General features: G+C 39.4%; 1 protein-coding gene across 1 annotated transcript in view; it reads left to right on the top strand.

Moving 5' to 3' along the window:
- GFPT2 (glutamine-fructose-6-phosphate transaminase 2) overlaps positions 1 to 16829 on the top strand; it is a 17775-nt gene extending 946 nt beyond the window's left edge. Inside the window, exons 2-20 of the mRNA XM_009892619.1 lie at positions 112 to 227; positions 4592 to 4699; positions 5330 to 5428; positions 6124 to 6249; positions 6828 to 6886; positions 7390 to 7524; positions 8948 to 9009; positions 10565 to 10644; positions 10932 to 11049; positions 11734 to 11897; positions 12464 to 12559; positions 12652 to 12749; positions 13093 to 13213; positions 13520 to 13677; positions 13818 to 13932; positions 14517 to 14644; positions 15360 to 15527; positions 15855 to 16016; positions 16554 to 16829. Of these exons, the coding sequence (XP_009890921.1) occupies positions 112 to 227; positions 4592 to 4699; positions 5330 to 5428; positions 6124 to 6249; positions 6828 to 6886; positions 7390 to 7524; positions 8948 to 9009; positions 10565 to 10644; positions 10932 to 11049; positions 11734 to 11897; positions 12464 to 12559; positions 12652 to 12749; positions 13093 to 13213; positions 13520 to 13677; positions 13818 to 13932; positions 14517 to 14644; positions 15360 to 15527; positions 15855 to 16016; positions 16554 to 16598 (2158 nt within the window). The 3' untranslated portion in view covers positions 16599 to 16829. The remainder of the gene's footprint in view (positions 1 to 111; positions 228 to 4591; positions 4700 to 5329; positions 5429 to 6123; positions 6250 to 6827; positions 6887 to 7389; positions 7525 to 8947; positions 9010 to 10564; positions 10645 to 10931; positions 11050 to 11733; positions 11898 to 12463; positions 12560 to 12651; positions 12750 to 13092; positions 13214 to 13519; positions 13678 to 13817; positions 13933 to 14516; positions 14645 to 15359; positions 15528 to 15854; positions 16017 to 16553) is intronic.
- The last annotated feature ends 2648 nt before the right edge of the window (positions 16830 to 19477 follow it).

Genomic DNA, 19477 nt, shown 5'->3' with positions numbered 1-19477 from the left:
CCGTTTTGTGAGGGTGGGAAGGGGGACCGACGGACTCCCGCGGTGGTGGCAGGTAAAGTTCCTCCATCCTTCCTGCCGAGGAAAGGAGATTTCCTTTCTGTTCCCCCGCAGCCTGGCCTCTCTGCGCCCGCCGTGCCCGGCGGCGGGTCCCTGGACCTTGGGGTGGGAGAACGTCCCGTTGCCGCCGCCCGGCCGCCGCGGGGGTGTCCCGGCCCCGGTGCTGCCCGGTACGCCCGGCCCGGCCCTGCCCCTCCCCGACCGGGAGGAGGGGTTAGTCGCGACTCGCCTCCCGGCTGCGGCGATAGGAAGGGGCTGTGGTTTTCAAACAAAAGGCTGTGAAGGGGGTTTAATCCTGAGCTGATATGAGTTTGGTCACCTTCCTGGATCTAATCAAGATGAGGTGGCGAAGATAATGCCAACACTGCGTATACAACTGCTTAGATGTGCTTTGGGTCAGATTAAAGTCAGAGTGGGGGTTCAGAAGCTGCTAGTGCTATGTGTTTCAGTTACGGAGGAAATTTTAGTGAAATTTCACCTATCCCTTCACTGAAACCTCCTCTCGGGTCTGGAAGGATACTTTTGTTGAAAGTAGAAAAATTTGCACTTGTACTTCTTGGCCATCATGAACAAAACCTCTTTTGTGAGACACAGACTGAAAGTGACTTGAATTACTGCTCCCAAAAATGTATTTTCTGAGCTAGATATCTTTACCCTGCCTCCACATCCTCTTTAGTTGTAACTCCAGAAAGAGCAAGGAGTCCAGTAAGCCTCTTTCACCTGAATGGAAACACGAGGTGATACTATTTGAGCTCCTACGTGACTCTCAGGTCGCCAGCAATGGGGCAAACTCAGTGTCTTCTAAACAAAACCCCTTCAGGTGAGAGACTTGGCTCAGTGCCTAAGCAAACCAAAGGTATTGGCGGCAAGCGGTCAGACATATAGTGGTAATATCAAAAACTTAGCATATCTGGGCTGTATATTGGTTGGGAAATGAGCGTGTTAACAGTGTTAAATGAGTTTGGTGAAATATCTAGCTTGAGGTGGAGTAACTGACTCAGTATGAAATGGCAAAGACAGCAGCAGCTGATGAAGTGCAGTGTGAGTAGTGCTGGTTTTCTTCCCATTGATGTTTTGAGACCTTTTACATGACATCTGTTATCATGAAAGATGTCCCATATCTTCCTTGCTGTGCTGATCTGCTGTAGGAAGTGCAGGAGTTCTTGAGGTTGCAACCAGCAGTTTCTGAATTACTTTTTTTCTGTTGTTTTTATTTTTGCATATCTTTCCAGGTTTAAGTGTTGCAAATATGTCCTGTTGTGTTTTCCCTGACACATGAAGATTTAAACCCATTGTTTTCTGTTTTGAAAATACATAGGTCATTAAATACTGCCATAAAGATGTTCTTTAGGAAAGAAAGTTGAGGTGTTATCACACTTAAATCTAAGAAAACAGTATAGCAAAAGTATGCAGGGTTTCAAAACCAAGTAAGATGCTCTTAAACTGATGATCCATCCATTTAAAAATGAAAATTAGTTTCATCAGGACATGAAGTTGAGACTGGGACTTTCTCAAAGCTAAGTTTCTGGCATCAACAATGTGCTTACCCCAATAGAGACATCCTTTTATTTAAAAAAATAATAATTTTATTCAAACTCCAAGCACAGACTGCCCCCTTCTTGACTTTGGTGAAGCCTTGCAATTACAAGAGTTCTTGTGGATTTTTCCTACAAAAAAATACTCAATGAACTTTCCATCTTCTTGATGCTCTGCTTGCAATCCTGAAAGGGAAAGGGGAAACTCTAAAGTCTTGATATGCTCGTAAAGGGAGAGCCTTGCTTTCAGTGTCTGCATCTGATTAAAGCTGGTTTTAGTAGTGTTTTAACAAGCTTCTGTTTCTGTTTTGAGTATCTGATTCTAAAGGTAAGCCATACGTGATTGACCTAGTTCATGGTTCTGTGCAAAGTCTGTAATTATGGAAAGTTATAAACTAGATTTTGCATTCGGGTCAAGAGAGCAATGTGCTAGTAAAACACTTAAATGCTTTCATTGGATTCTGTGTTTGTGTGTATGACTTAGGAAAGCATTTCATTGCTTATGTTGTGCTGACAAATAAACATTACCTTTCTTGATACATATCACTTCAGTATTGCATTAGCTTGGAGAGCACTTGTGTCTTCGTTGGGGAGGAGAGATGTGAGCTCTGGAAATGGCATCTAATAGCTTGGGGAGGCCATTACAAAGTAACTTGTGAACATCACAAATCTCTCTTACCGTGACTATGATTCAGCTAAGGTTCAGTCATACTGGTTTGCTTCCAGAAGGAATTAAGCTACAAGAAGTCTTTATGAAAAGTTGTTTCTACATGAGTTGAGCAATGTGCTTTAAATCTAGCCAAAATGATGACTGAGTAGGGAAGAAAACATGCAAGTGGGTAAATCATGAAACAGAAAAGCACTAGAGAAACAGTGCTGAGAGTAAGATTTATTTCCTTTAACTGCAAGAGTTTATAATGTATTCCTTGAGAAGTCAGGCTGCAGCTATTGCTTTCATTGTAAATGGCCTCTGGTGACTTCTGCGTCTTCTAATTCACGTGTGTGGAAGCACAGCTAGAGTTCCCTGGAAACAAGGATCTTTTTAACAATCGCAGCACACTGGTAGCATTGTAAGGATGGTCCCGAAGGAAGGTTTTTCCTGGAGCTCTGTGTAGTCAAAGATGCCACATGGAACACACAACGCTGATGTGTCTTAAATACATTGTGAAATCTGGCCTAGAAAGTAGAGCTGGATCTGAAATGAGGTGTGTAGCAATGTTTTGGAATGATGTTGAGAAATTTGTATTGAAGAAATTGAAGAATTCTGCTCTTGAGGTTCGTAGTTAGTGCCAGAGAACGGTAAATATCTGTCTGGAAAAATGATCAACAAGCTCTCAGTCTAAGGTGACTGTATATAACTGGAGGCATTATTTTTCAAAGTGTCCATGAAGAACAGTGTTTAGCTCTTCAAAATTCCCAAATACCTCTTTAAATGCAACTATTGTCTTAATATCTCCGTTAATGTTGGACGCTCTAGAAATAATTAGGCTGGGATCCTCATAAATCTCACTTCTGTAGCAGAAAAGTGTTTTCCACCCTTTAATCCTTCCAAGATAAATTCGGAGAGCAATGTAATAGTCTCTTAGTCTCACTGTCAAATCAACAGTATTAATGGCTTAAAACCAGTGGAGTAACCGAATTCACAACAATATTTATAAGGGAGATTTATTGGTGTATCATTATAACAGCTTCTTCGCTACAGCAATTTACAGTTCAAAAGCCTTAATTGAAGGGGAAGAGGGTGTTAAATTTCAAACAAAGGCTTTCTCTATTTAAAACATTTGCTCGTCTGAACTGCTTATCTGTTGAGCTCTTAAAGTCTGGTTTTTGCTAACTGTAGTCTCCAGTCCCGACTTGTTGCTCAGAGAAATTGTTGAAACAGTGAAATTAGACATTTCTGTTTTATTGGGGAACAGATTTGGAAGACTTAATAAAAAGGCCTAATCTATCCTTATAAATGAAGAAGTCCCAGGAAGAGCAAAGTAATGGCTGTGTTTTCCTTTGCAGGTGACCTTTTTAATACACCTTTTCTAAAGATAAAATGACACCCCCCCCAAACTCCTTTTAATGAAAAAATGCTTGTGTACTTTTGCCTTCCAAAAAAAAAAAAAATTGCGCCGAGGGGGAGAACCAGCCCAAAAACTAAAAAAAAAAAAAAAGCCACTTTCTTGGTTGATGACTGGTCTATTCAAGAGAAGAGGGATCAGACTTGCAGACTCTTCCAGGCTCTGTTTGCCGAGTAGGCAAGGAGTGAGTCCACGTCTTTCCTATGACGCCTCTGTGAGAGTTGACCGGAGTAACACGGGGCAAGCAAACGGATCTTATGTCTCTGAGTTGGTTTTGGCAGGCAGCATTGTCCTGAGGCACTGCAAAGAGTGAATGCTTGTTTTTTGGGTGACCCTGTTTTTGTATTTTCTGTTTCTTTCCTTTGTTGTCCTATCCTTTTGACTTCTGCCCTTTCTTCGTGTTTTCTTCTCTATTCCCTTCCGGCTGAAATGACTGTTGTATACGGCACTAAGCTGGAGCCTTTCAGAAATAGATGTTGTGCCTAGTACCTACCCGTGGGTATTTAAGGCCATGACTTTGATTACAAAAGTCTCCTTGTGTTAGTACTGGTGAATATATTCCTTCTTTGAATGTCTAGTTTTAGATCTGGATATGAAATAGATCACAATGTTCCCATTTTCAGCTGCGGTTTTCATGAAAAGTAGAAATTTTTTTAAGCTCTCTCAACTGTTTAACTCTTGGTGGGTAACCTGAGGCAAGTGAAACTGGCCAGGAAAGCGTATGTGTTTGCGTGAGGGTCCCGATTCCTTTGTTGTATTTGAACTCTTTCCATTTAAAAATCCAATAGGAAGAATTGTACTAAGTGAGAAGTGGGGTCCCCCTAGGACCTCTCTGGGATGATAGTTTTAAAGGGTTTTGAATTGAATCTGAGGGGATGCAAACTCTAAAAAAAACTTTTCTTCTCCCCCCTTTCCCCTTTTCTCTTTAAACAGGAATTTTTGCTTATCTAAACTACAGAGTGCCTCGGACTCGGAAGGAAATATTTGAAACCCTGATAAAAGGATTACAGAGACTGGAATACAGAGGATATGACTCTGCAGGTATGTAAACTAATTTAACAAATTAATTTTAGCCACCAGTAGCTACATATGTGGCTTTTTGGGTGCTTTCAACTTCTGCTGGTTTTCTCTTTTTTTTTTTTTTTTTTGTCATGCAATTGAAAGATCAGAACTAATTACCTTGATTATTGGATTTTCTTCTTCAGCTTTTCTCAGGACTTTAAATTGGGTGTTTAGCTCTGTAATCAGATGGTGGTTGAGGTTTAGTACACATAAGCAAAGCAAACAGGGTGTGAAGTAGACAACCTCCATACAGGGTCATGTAGTTTGTGCCTCAGCCTTTTTTGTGCGTGAGTTCCACTGAAAGGATGAAGGAGATTAAACTTGTCTTTAAATTTGAGTTGGCTGAGTTCATTGGACAAAATACATCAGTCTGTTCTCAAGCAAAATTTGAGATGGCTTGTGTATATTTTCATCTATGCAGTGAATATAGGCTTTATCGAGTTTGACTTGAACATATACAGGTCTGGGGACAGACTTCAAGTATATCCCATTGCAGGATAATTTAAAATTGTTTCGCTAGTGTGTGCTTGTCTGTATTTTCTCAGCCTTTTTTTCGTCCACTGTATTTCATGTTTTAAATAACGCTTGTGACTGTGTCCTGTGTTATAGGAGTGGCCATTGATGGAAATAATAATGAAGATAAAGAAAGGTTCATCAAACTAGTTAAGAAAAGAGGAAAAGTCAAGGCCCTGGAAGAAGAGTTGTACAGTAGGTGTTTTAAAAATTTACCCCTTTACTTTGGCGTCACAGTCAGATATCTGCAACTCAGCAGAAAGTCAGTCGATGAAATTACAGTTATGATTTTGTAGCGGAAATAACTGCATTGTGTAATCCACTGGCAGTTTGATTGTTTGTGCCCCTCAAATCTGCACTTGAAAAGCAAATTGATCTTTAGGTATAGTGCTGTGAAATTATCAGTCTATTCTCCCCTTTTAGTTGCTTCTTTGTTCAAGACCTGGGCTCCCTTGGTGCTTTACTCAGATGATTTATGTGTTTGGTAGCTGAAACATCGGAACATGGACTCTGACAGAATTTACGAGCATTTAAGCATCTGGCTGTCATCACAATCTGCTTTATGCAGTGCTTCCATCTGTGAAGAACTGAAGTTGTGTTTTAATACATTTACATTATAATTTGTAGTAATGTGATCTGTTAGCCTAGCTGTTAATATTGGCTGAAAATGCTTGAGTCTTGGCAAACAAAGTTTTAATCACAGTAGCTTGAACTATCTGAAGTGTAATGTCAAGAAAGCAAGTGGTTTAAAAGAAAGCCAGAAGATAACTTTTAGATTTTTGCCTGTAGGAATTCTCTTAGTGTTTTACTAGTTGTGTGTGTGTGTGTGAGAGAGAGAGAGAGAGAGACTCAGCTTTAAATATTCCATAAAGTGAATTTCTTGTGTATAGAACAAGATGACCTGGATTCAAAAGCAGATTTTGAAACCCATTTTGGAATTGCCCATACTCGCTGGGCGACCCATGGAGTACCAAGTGCAATAAACAGTCACCCACAGAGATCAGATAAAAGGAATGGTATGTAATCTCTGCAGCACTCTAGAACTGTAAGAATCTGAAATTGTTGAACCCACATAGTACATACATACGTACTCTCTTTTTACTAGCATTATGGTATCTGTTTTGTATACTAGGGCTAAGCTGTTGCTATTCTATCTATGTTAGACACTTTTACAATAAAATGACCTCTTTTAAGGCTAAAGTAACAATGTAAAAGATTAATGTGGTCTGTTTTCTGAAAATTGATGCAAGTTAAACAAGGGAAAACATTCTTGTTTTAAAAAGTAAGACTCTTAAAATGTAACTGCATCAATATTGTCTAGGCTGGAAAAAGGAGATTTCATACCGTTTTTCATTTGAGATAGCTTGGTGCTATTCTACTGCGTGTAGTTTCCAACTGTCTTGATTTGGAACAACCTCCATATGTCCTCAGAATTTGTAAGCGTCTGCTTTCTGTTGTCCATGTTATGATAAACTCTATGTCTGAAAGCTATAGCAGGTAGTTTCTAGTGTACTTCTAAGCTTTTTTCCTTCTCGTTTTGAGTTAAATATTTTAATTTTCCATTACTGATGTACATATATTTTTTTCCTTCTAGAATTTGTTGTTATCCATAATGGAATCATTACAAATTATAAGGACCTGAGAAAATTTCTGGTGAGTCTGTGGTGATGTGATTCTAAAACTAGAAATTGAATGCACCACCAACTACTGTCAGATCTCTCATGACTTTTGTGGAATCTGAATTCAAATTTCTTGATATCATCTATAAAGTAGTAGCGTGAAGGAGTCTGTCTAATAATGATATGCAGAAGTAAAATATGTCCTTGTAATCATAAATACAAAGTACTTATGAGTAGAGCAGCAATTTGTGCTCAAACTGAGAGGATGTGTGGAGTGGGCTCTGCCTGTCTCTTGTTGCTTGACAAATGCTAAGCAAGTCTTACTACGTGTCTTATTACAGTATTTCTGGAAGAGTAAGCTATGACAGGAGAAGTCTCTCTATTTTATCTATAGTGATATATATCCACTAGTCCAGTGTAGTGCTCCAAGCAGTCTCTCTTACTGTGCAGTTGCTGGTGGGAGACAGTTGCCAAGCCCTTCGGTGTTTCTTGCCTGAGGATGAAACCACTGTTTTACTCTTCCATATGATATTTCAGGAGAGCAAAGGCTATGAATTTGAATCTGAAACGGATACAGAAACGATCCCCAAATTGATCAAATACATGTATGACAACAGAGAGAGCGAGGACACCAGTTTTTCAGCCTTGGTGGAAAGAGTTATTCAACAGTTGGTAAGTGGGAAGTTCCTTTTTTCCTGTACTACATTATAAGACATTTGTGGGGTTCTTTAGTATTCTGCATCTATGCATTTAGATCCTCTGCAGGAGGCTTCGAAGATGCTGCAAATAATGCTTTTTAGCCTCTGAACAATGCTTAATAAACCAAGATGAAAGGCTTTTCACTGGTAAATTTTAAATGGCATTAGCAGTGGTTTTTGGTTTGGTTTGTTTATATTTTTAAAGCAACAGGTTATCACTGTTTTCAATGAAGCAGCTTAATTAAAAAAAACTGTAGGAGCCTCTGGGGGTTAAAATCTCTCATAAAGGGCAGTGTGTTCTTAAAGGCTATTCTGATCATGTTAAAACACTGCTGTGATTCAGGTTTGTCTAATAGTATGTCTTGGCTCCAATATTTGGAAATGGATCTAACAAGCTGTACTGATTCACGGCGTAGCTGGTTCCCAAACTGTGAAGTGGGAATCTACTGTTACTTAGTATGTGAACGCTTAAAAACTTCGATAGATGCATTGCAAACTTGGAGAAAGCCTGCTTTGTTTCCTCCCCAGGTCCCTGGGCAGATGTTTTCCCTCCCCTTCCTGCAGTTTCTTACCCTTTTTTCACCTCCCCTTTCTCCTCTCTAAAGCAGCTCTGTAGGATTCCCGTCGAGCAGGGCTGGAATTCACACGGCCTGTATGGGTCAAGAGGGAATAGTGGTGCAGCACCTTGTTGAGGGAAAGGGTGGCTACACCTGACAGCAAAAGAAGAGTAGAATAGTGTCAGCCTGGAGTCCCTGCCAGAGGAGTGAATGTTACCATCTCTCTTCTCTTTGCAAGGCTGGGGGCTTTTGCTCCTGCTTTTGGAATACTCCTCAAGTTTGCAAGCTGCATTAATACTATAGTGGTTGACTTTGTGTTCCTGTTTTTGTTCTTGTGTTGTGAATTTTGGTGTTTTCTTTTATTTTTACTGGATATTTTTTTTTGGACATAAGTTAGTGAGAATGTGCTGCTTAACCTAGAAGTAGTAACTCCAAAATTTTAGCTGGAAATGCGTGATAAAATGCAGCTACGTGCACATTCTTATTAAAAGTTTTATGAAAAGTAAATGCCTAACAGTCTTCATTTTCATTACGAGTAACATCTCAGAGATTTTCTTAACCCTTGCATCAGAAGGTATTGTTTTTATTTATAAAGGGAGGCTAAGTGCTCACTTCCTGATGGTTCAGCTGCTGCCCTGTTACGTGCGTATTAGCTTGCTCTGCTCCATGACCAATTCCTTTAAAGGTGCGGTCTGCCCTCCAGGAAGAGATTCCTGATAGCAGTAAAGAGCTTTCCTTCAAAACCTCCTCAGGAAGAGGGGCCCCAGTTTAATGAGATGCAACTAATTGAGATAAGTTGTTCAGGATTTTTTTTTTCTCTTCTGTTTCCATGGTTTCCAGGAAGGTGCTTTTGCATTGGTTTTCAAGAGCATCCATTACCCAGGTGAAGCTGTTGCTACCAGGTAAGTAAAAGACCATTTTATACATACTTCATGCTTTTTTAGGTTAAAAAAATGCTAACATCCTTAAAAACAAAGGCAGCCCCCACTAGAATACTGATGTTTAAACTGCTTAATTAACCAAAACACAGGAGGTAGATAGCTGCTCTAGCGGAATCCTTGTGAAGTGCAGTAAAGCACTGCTGAGCATATCTTCAACTGACTATTAAATATAAGTTAATTTGAGCTGTACTGACTGCAGGTCACAGAATTTCCGGAGGCTTGTGTTGATTTCTCTATAATCTTTAATTTGATTTTGTTTGATAAATTAGCTGTGACTACTCACTTTTTGAGGATGCAAAGACAGCAGTGGGAAGTAATCAGATAATGTTTTGTTGCTTCCTGCAAATACGCTTTTGGTTGGAGATTGTCCAAATGACACACTCAGAAGAATGTACCACTGACAGACTCATTCCCAGAGTCTGTCCTTTTATCTGTTACAGTGTGTCACTAAAGGAGCTCAGTGTATCCTCCATTTCAGAAGTTATATTGAGCGTGCTAGCATTTCTCCTATATCTAAAAGTGGATGGAAAGGGTTCAATTTTCCTTCATACTGAATAAAGACTGAGAGAAGTATATTCAGGTTGACCATCATACTAATAGGTTACACAAATAGTGTTCTATAGCTGTCATAGCATTTATGAGTTTTTTTTCTGTATAAGTTCGACTTTCATTTATGACTTGGAAAACAACTTTCAGGAAATGTAAAGATACTAAAGTAGCAAGTGAAGTAGAAGTAGTATAAAACAGCCCTTATTCCCACAAACGAAAAAGCCCATTGCTTCTGTGGTCTAAAATAGGACTATATTAAAATTGTGAAAAAGCCAGCTGTACCATCACTCTAGCTGGAGAACATCTTCTGAAATGAACTCTTCTATATGTGGTTCAGGTTTGGGTTTTTATGAGTGAGGGGATTAAGAGAAGCTAAACTTGTAATCTGAGGTGTTGGGGGTGTGTGTGAATTACTCTTTTATTCCTGGTTTGGTTTTTTTTTTTTTTAAATAAGCTCTTCAATATGGAGCGTGACCCATATATTTAAAAAATGATTTTAATGCTCTACAGTTTCAGAGGTGCAGTTGACATTTCTGAGTTTAAAAGGCTAAAGGGTGGAACGGTATTTCAATAGTAAAGAGCACTGGAGCTTATTGCTGGCTCACTTCAGAGGCTGAGTAAGCTTTGTCGAAAAACAGTATTCGAATCGGTGCCTGTGCTAAGCTGTTTTGTTATGACTGGAAGGAAAACAGCTAGTTCATATACATTTTCCTCTACCTGGGTGTAGTTCACAGGGAAAGAATCGCCAAGGCATATGGCACTTATTCATGTAATACTATTTGGCAAATCTTAAGGAAACAAAACACATTTATATAACTCCTGTCATGTAATGGCTTTAGGATCAGGGTTGAGGAGGATCTTCCTATTTAGGAAGGTAGATGGGATACTGTCTTTCAGCTTCACAGATGTCCTTTGACTTCTTTGTATGCACCTTTCTGCTTATAAACTTGTGTGTTTTCCTTTGTAGGAGAGGGAGTCCTTTACTTATTGGGGTTAGAAGCAAGTACAAGCTCTCCACTGAACAGATTCCTGTCTTATATAGAACGTGTAAGTTGATAAGTCAAATTACATTATTTTAAGTGCCAAAATTGTAGTTACTTTATGATTAGTAATTAGGTTAATTGGTCTTTGTACTATAAAACTACCAGCTGATGCCCCAAATAGCTTCTTAGCTGAGGATATTCTATTTTTATACTACTGAATGCGTAGTTCATGTAAAAGTCCCATCCTCCCAAAATACTTGTGTATCTGTGATACCTTGAACCTGTAGAGTCTCTAATCTCTATTTTTAACAGATCTGGTTTTGCATTTGAAGTGTCTCATTTCTTTAATAGGCAACATTGAGAATGTGAAGAACATATGCAACTCACGAATGAAAAGACTGGACAGCTCTACCTGCCTTCATGCCGTTGGGGATAAGGCAGTAGAATTTTTCTTTGCTTCAGATGCAAGGTATTAAAAGTACTTAAACACTTCTCAAAATACTGTTTTTGTTTATAAGGGAGGTAGTTCTGGAAGTCTTATACTATCTTGCTGCTGTATAGCTGTTTTCTGATGGGATAGCTTCTAATCCAGGTAACTTCCTAAAGCCCACAGGCCAATATACTTGACAAATGTGGAGGCTTGACATCAGCATTTGAACTGTAAATATCTGCCAATTACTAACTTCTATGTGAAATAAATCCAGGGTGGGAATGTAAGTTGGGTACAAATAGACACCATCAGCCGAGTATTTGGGCAGACTATAGGTTAGGCTGGGTTTTGGCATTTTAATCCAGCTATTACAGGAGGAAATAGTGGTGGTGTTCCAAACTTAGCAGGAACCTGGACATCGGGTGCACATTTGTCTCTCTCAGAAGCAAGATCCATCAGAGACCCTGGAAGGCAAGACCAGATCGGCAGGAACTTGCTGATGTGAGATGCTGTGGTTCCCGAGCCTTCTGCTCCTGGTTCCTGTGACAGAGCAGGAGGAGCAGCAGATGGAGCCATTTCCTTTAAGATGGCTCTATCTGCAGTTATGTCTGAAAGGAAGATAGAAGGGGGGGTAGAAGTGCTGTGTAGCATATTTCATCGCTTTGAGGAGTGCTGCTGCCAACTCTTACTGACATGTTTGTCTGCTTCTGTTTTCTTCTGTAGTGCTATCATTGAGCACACCAACAGAGTAATTTTTTTAGAAGATGATGACATTGCAGCAGTAACTGATGGGAAGCTTTCAATTCACCGTCTTGAGCGTTCAGCTAGTGATGATCCTTCCCGGGCCATCCAAACCTTGCAAATGGAATTGCAGCAAATCATGAAGGGTGGGTTGAAACATCTGTAAATGAATATCATCAAAGATGGATAGTTACTGACTGTTTGTGTAGTAGATAAGGCAGAAAACTGCTAATTTGTTGTGAAAATGATCTGATATTTAGGCTGTTTGTGCTGGGAGCCGACAATTCCGAGCTTTAAGACCAAGGAAAGACGGGCGATACGGGACCGTACCCATTTTTGTCCTAGATACTTCTAGTCATCTCAATGTTGAGTGAAAATATAACTAATGTTAACATCTTATTGTAGTTGTTGGCAAACTTTGACTGTAAACTAAGAACTGAAATGGAATACAGAAGTTTCCTTAAAAAGGAATTCTGTTACCTTGCCAGTGTTGGGAAACGAAACCAACCTAATAGCGGTTGGCTACCAACCAACAGAGGAAGGCTACCAAGCCTTCCTTTCTTCTTGCCTTTTCCTAAGCTTTTCTGTAAGCTGACACAATCAACTTAAATTAGCTTGGTACCACAGCAAGTCTTAAAAGTCATCTCTCTGTAACTGTAATAGACTTCAAATAACAAACCTAAGCATTACCATGTAATTTTTTTCTAAACAGGTAACTTCAGTGCATTCATGCAAAAGGAAATTTTTGAACAACCAGAGTCAGTTGTCAATACAATGAGAGGCAGGGTGAATTTCGAAAGCAGCACAGGTAACTCGGGCTGTATTAAGCCTGCAGATTTTGAACATACTAACTAGAAAATAAAATACACCATTGATTTATGCTTGTTTGTTTGTTTACAGTTCTGCTGGGGGGCCTGAAGGATCATTTGAAAGAAATCAGAAGGTGTCGGAGACTGATCATTATTGGCTGTGGGACCAGTTATCATGCTGCAGTAGCCGTATGTTCAGCCTTAGCTGAAAGCATATATAGCTCCTAGTTGCTGGGTTTTTAGACAATAGCTTTTCATCTGCTTTTTCTTATGTGTCTCAAACTTTGCCTTTCATTAAGGGGTCTTCCCCTTTTATTTAGTTTTCCTTTGTGCCGCATTCTTTATTAATCCTCCAACGCTGTTACCCACCATGCTAGAAATTAACTTTTTTCACCTTGGCTTTTAAAGCTCTGATGAGCTGTAATCATCAATATTTGTAGTAAGAATGCATTTAGATTATCTCTAACTCTTAAGATGTAAAGACTTTTATGGGTGGCAATGTTAACAAATATTGTGTGCTGCTTGACTACAGACTCGACAAGTATTGGAAGAATTAACTGAATTACCAGTGATGGTGGAACTTGCTAGTGATTTCCTGGATAGAAACACACCTGTATTCAGAGATGACGTGTGCTTTTTTATAAGTCAGTCAGGTGAGCTGCATTTACTGTTTGTTTTCAGTTGAGTGAAAACTAGAAAAATTTTAAAAAGCCAGTGATTTACTATTTTCTGCATGTTGCAAAGGAGGATGATGGCTAATGGGCTAGGTTTGTCTTGAATGAAAGTTTCTTTCAGAATTGGTTCAAATATATAGAAGAGTGAGTCCTGAAAGATTGTTTTCAGTTTCATTTTGCATTGTGTAGGCAGTTGCTTAGATCGCATGTGTATAGAATTTTATGCTTTTCAGGAATCATTACGATCCTCTGTCAACCTGAAGTCAAGATGTAAATGTTTTCCAGGTGAAACTGCAGATACGCTTATGGCCTTGAGGTATTGCAAAGAACGTCGTGCTCTAACAGTTGGCATCACAAACACAGTTGGAAGCTCAATATCGAGGGAGACTGACTGTGGTGTACATATCAATGCAGGGCCTGAGATAGGTGTGGCAAGTACAAAGGTAATTGCTGTTTGGTGTTTGACTTTCGTACTTCTTCTCCCTTTTTTTTTAATCCAATTAAAATGTTAATTGTAGCACTTCAATCTGAGATCATACTAACTCTGCAGACTTAGCTGCTGAACGTTTTATTTTGTCTGCAGGCTTATACCAGCCAATTCGTGTCTCTTGTAATGTTTGGCCTAATGATGTCTGAAGACAGAATTTCCTTGCAGAAAAGGAGACAGGAAATCATTAGTGGACTAAAATCATTGCCAGGTATATTGATATTTTGGGTTTGAGGAGGCATAGGGGATGTTGTTTAATGGACAATATAAAATACTACTCAGGGATGTTTCTTTCTTATTTAAGTTTCACTCTCCCCCTCCTCCCGAAAGGTAGACAATATAAGAAAAATGGTTTCTGCGCTAACTGCCAATTTTACAAGTACCCTTCCAAGAAACTTGGCAGGAAGATCAGAATTTTCGTGGGTTGTGTTTTTTAATTACAGTAAGGTAGTTTTGTATGAGAAATATTACTTGATCTCCTAAGTTGATGATTTGAAATTTGTAAAGCCTTTCACTTCACATCAGGATAGATAAAAGGAAACCAATTCTAGGTGACTTTAGAACAGATGTTCACAACTTCCTTTAGAAATACAAATGGGACATTTAAGTGTTGCTTAAATCAATAGTTGCTTTAAATTTGTTGCTGTACATAAGGCTGGAGAAAACATCCTTAAACTGCTGTCAAAGTTGGAAAGATGCAAAGTTCTAACAGATCATTAGCACACCTTACTGCAAGCAAGCTATTTTTTTCCAATTAAAAAATGTTTTATACGTGCTTTTTATGTGCCCCAATAGAGATGATTAAAGAAGTGCTGTCATTGGATGAGAAGATACATGATTTGGCTCTTGAACTGTACAAACAAAGATCGCTGCTGGTTATGGGTCGTGGATATAATTATGCCACTTGTCTGGAAGGAGCTCTGGTAGGAACCTCTCAGTGTTGTTGGATGTTATTTAAAATGAGCTTTTCTGGCTTCTGCAAAATAGTTTTATTCTAATATTTCATTACAACTTAATTTTGCTGCAGTAAAACTGCTATCTATAACTAAGAGCATTTAGTCCTATTGGATTGAACACATACATAAGGTGAACCTGGATACAGTATCAGTTTCTTGTTTCTTTCACATAACAAATGCAGTGTTTAATGAATCTATTTAACAAAAAAAAAAAATGACAAAGCCAAACAATTTAAAATGCTAATCCGTTTGAAAATAACATCAAAAAACCACGATGGGCCAATGTTCAGATGACATACTTATGCAGGAAACTCATAAATTGTTACGAACATTTTGGTGGAATGGACACATATCCATCTCTCACAGTAGTTTGAAATGTTAAAGGTAGACTGCATCAGCCAAGGTTGTGCTGGGTGTCTGGTTCTTAAACTTCCTGTTGATTACTCCATTTCTTTATCTGCAAATGCATGTGTGCAGGCAAGCTGTGCTTCCACCAGCAGCCTGCTAGAAATCCCAGCCGACAAGCCTGTCTGTTTTCACCATTAACTGATCTTTTAAAATACCAACTTGATACCATATGTCTGTATGTAAGTGGCAGATGCACAGCCTTGGTGTTTTGCTTCTTTTGGCTTTTATTTCTCATCTGATTTACTAGTAACTTGATGCCATTTGCTTTTTTTAGAAAATAAAAGAAATCACCTATATGCACTCTGAAGGTATCCTGGCTGGCGAGCTGAAACACGGGCCGTTAGCACTAATCGATAAACAAATGCCTGTTATCATGGTGATAATGAAGGATCCTTGTTTCACCAAGTGCCAGAACGCTCTGCAACAGGTCACTGCTCGACAGGTAAGCTGTTGAACTAATGCAATGTCATAGGGAAGGAGATTGTGCATGTTGTGTTACGGCTGACTGTGCCTTAGAAAAAGGATGTATTGGTGATTTTTAGGTTAACATCACTAGTGAAAACTGATTGCATGTGGGTCGTTTGTTTTTTCATTTGTTTTGAAGCAAATGTAATAATGTTAAAACTGTACAGGGTGAAAACGTTCAAGTCTCACAAAACAGTGAATGACAAAAGTAATCTTCAAAGATACTACAGGCATGCTGTGAACCAATATTTCAAAGCAGTTAAAAGCCAGCTCTTCACTTAACACTGAAAAATTTTATTTTCAGGGTCGTCCAATCATTCTGTGTTCTAAAGAAGACACAGAAAGCTCAAAATTTGCCTACAAAACCATTGAGCTGCCTCACACAGTTGACTGCCTTCAAGGAGTCTTGAGTGTTATTCCTCTCCAGTTGCTTTCATTCCACCTGGCTGTTCTCAGAGGATACGATGTAAGTGCTTTCTATATTTAGCGCTCCAGTTAGTGCAGTTTTGAACTTCCTCCTACCAGTGTAAAGTTAGTAACGTTAGTGGAGCTTATCATGAGTGTGCTAGTAGAGGTGGCGTTTCAGTGCCAATTCTTCAGATTTATATTTTTTTAATTAGTATCCCTCTAAAAAAATAATTATAAAGATCGTTTGCTTAGTTTGATTCATTAAGAGCGCAGGTAGGACTTTCTTCAGAGAACTAGGTCTTAAAACGTGGTCAGTGCGTTGTACAGCTTAGTTTGTTGACGCTAGCTAGGTGTGTCGCTTTGAAAAGGTACCCTGTGCAAAACAAACATGTGTTTGTTAGGAGGGTTTTGGAAGCAAGGATGAATTCAACAGTGAGTCATTATCTACAGATCTATAGTTTCTTGTGTGTGTTCGTGTGTCTAGAATAAAGCAGAACTCATTAGGAAGTCTAAAAAAAGCACACTAAACGAACTGTCAAATGCAGAATGTCAGTATTACTCTGTCATATACTGAAAGTCTGTCTCTTCATTCTAGGTGGACTTTCCAAGAAATTTGGCCAAATCTGTTACTGTAGAATAACAGCCAAGAACAGCTGATGTTTTTGTCACCAGACCTCTGAGTTATACTTGTAGAAATGTGTTGTTCTGAATTGACAGGTACATGTTTTTCTAAAGAGAATGACAGTTCTAACTGGAAAGTGTCAGAAGGATTTATCTTGCAGCTTTAAAAGCTTTCGATGTGCCTTGTACCCAAGTGCTTTTGCTCTCAGCAAATACTCCTCTAGGTCCTGAAATTGCCAAAGAAGAAAATTGTTTACACATGGTATAGTGAATGAAATTTTCTACTGTGCAATATATATATATATGTACAGCTCTCTTCAGAGTAACTGTGAACGTTTTTTTAGCCTACACTACTTAACTAGTTTCAAAGATATAGTATTTATAACTACAATTGTATAGCTTTTTTTAAGTTATTTTTTTAGTACATTGCTTATCTGTAGCATTGGTGATGCTCAGAATGTAAATACTGAGCAAGTTGACACTTGTGTACAGTTGTTAGGGTTTTTTTCCTACTTCAGCCTCAAACTGGAAATTTGCCATCCCTCTTCCTCCCCAGTTTGCCCCTACCCCCTTTGCATCTGTGTTTCGTATTTAACCAGTCATTTGCAAAGCTCTTCTGTGGCTGTAAATTCCCAGCTATGTTTTAAGTTTCTGCTTCCTTCAACTAATTATTTGAAAAGCCAGAGTGACATTTTGTTTTGTATGCCACCCCAGCTCTTGTTTGAATAACACATACAGTGCAACAAAATAAGGGAACTGGATGTCTTTCAAGTGATATTTCGGTTTGAAAAGTGTACAATAAAATCACAATGCAATTAAAAGATTATATAATTCTTGTTTTGGGTTTTTGGTGTTTTTCCTTTTTTTTTTTTTTTTTTTTAACTTGATGACTCCTCATCTTGGGTCTGAACACAAATACAACACCGCAGTACTCTGATATTAGTAGGAGAGACAGTGTTCTCCCCCAGCCTTGCTTAAATCCCGGTAACAGAGCTCTTTCCTCTGTTTCTTGGGTTAGTTCTTTCTGTGTCACACAGGTCTCCCAGGTAGGCACACCTTACTTTTCCTTATCCAGCAGCTGTGTTTCAAAATAACATGTCAGGTTTAGGTAGCTTGTTCTGTATCACCGTCTTTCTGAAGATCCGTGAGTACAGCAGAATTGAATTTGGTGACTGTTCATCGGTGTTTTGCCAGACACGTCCTGATACAGCAGTGTAATCTCTGATTGTAGCTCCTACTGTAGTTCACAACAGCTTTTGATTAAACCTTTGTATTTTACATTTCACCAAGGTAGATGAATGTGGGAAGAAATTTCTGCAGGTGAAAATAGCAGCTGTGCCTGTATTCTTACATATGCTGTTTGTGGTCATAAAGTTGCCTCCTTGGCCAAGAAAAAATTGACATGAACTTGCATTTAATATAGTACCTAAACTACAGAGACAGGAATATATATAAAAAAACCCAACACCCTATACCAGCAAATAAGAGAATACTAAGTACATCTTCAAGCTAGGACTAAAGCCCTGTTTTATTAATGTATTATTTGCAAAAGCACACTTTGCTAGTTGTGAACTAACTTGCAGTAGGAAGCATCTATAAACCTCAAAGAAATAAGGTAGATACACGCAGGAAGTTCCCTGCTCATTTGTTATTTTGGAACAGTCAGAAATCATAATATTTAATTTCTGCATTTTATTAACTAAATCCTTAACTAGTAAAGTTTTCTTTATGATATTCCTCTGCAGGCTTGCTTCTATGTGGAGATGTTTGAATGCTTATGTAGGTTAATAGCTTGAAAGTGTAACACTAGCTTGTTGTAATAGGAGCTTCTTACTGGAAACTGCTCTAGTACTTTTTATAACCACATAAAATAACCCAAATCATAACGAAAAGCATAGTGATAATATGACCTAGATGCCAAGAATATGTAACTTGGTATCCAACATGTTTTGGTAAATGATGCTAAGGCCCCTTTTACTGTCTGCCTAGAATTAGTATCCTCTTCATATTAAAAAGTGGAACTATTAAAGGAAACCGATGACATCTGATCTATATGATACATTAAATTGATTTATTTAAAAAAATATACAGGAGTGTTTTTCTAAAATCATCTGTGATTTCTATTCATCATATGAGAATAGAAGTCACAGAACAGAGAGCTGTCTTTAGTTCTAGAGGTGGAAAAATCTATTTTTAGTTGGCACCTGTTTTAAAAAACAAGCACTCCTACCACCCAGGCAGGTGATATGGTAATGTATAGAAAGTTGATGGTTTTACAGTGGGGTCAAAAATACCTGAGCTACCCGGGGAGGGACAAAATCCCTTCCCAACCCTGCGCCCTGGCAAAGCCGTGAGCAGCCCGTGCTCGGGGCCATCGCCGACCCACGGGGCCGATCGCACCATTGTCATCCCAAAGCACAGATGTGAGGCGAGGGTGGTGTGTTGTGGCGCTGTGACGGGCTGCCAGTGTGTGACGTCATTTTGCTGTGGCCCTTCAAAGGCCTTCCTATACATGGGAGGTGTTACCTCAGGGAGCGCTTTTGCCCGGGTGGCTGTGAGCAACCTGCAGCGACGATCGCAGCCACAGCAATTCATGACGACGCACTGCTGTGAAGTGACATCAGAAGTATGGTGACAAGTTGACGTGCGATGATGACATCACGCCAAGGGGTGGGAGCTACACCCGGATTGGCCTAAACCTCCCGGTCTCCACTGCAGTCCTTCACCGCCCTCCCTTATAATAGCGACTACTGGGTCCCGCCTCCGGAGCTCGATTGGTTGACCTTCGCTGGCGGGGGCTACGATTGGGTTGGAAGGCTGTCTGTCAGCGGGCTCGGGCCTGGCGCGGCCTGTGTGGAGCACCGGGAGGCCATTGTGGCTGGGGCAGCTCTGCGCGCC

Source organism: Charadrius vociferus, unplaced genomic scaffold, assembly GCF_000708025.1.
Source record: "Charadrius vociferus isolate BGI_N301 unplaced genomic scaffold, ASM70802v2 scaffold529, whole genome shotgun sequence".
Taxonomy (NCBI): domain Eukaryota; kingdom Metazoa; phylum Chordata; class Aves; order Charadriiformes; family Charadriidae; genus Charadrius; species Charadrius vociferus.
This window is presented reverse-complemented; position numbering and strand designations above follow the sequence as displayed.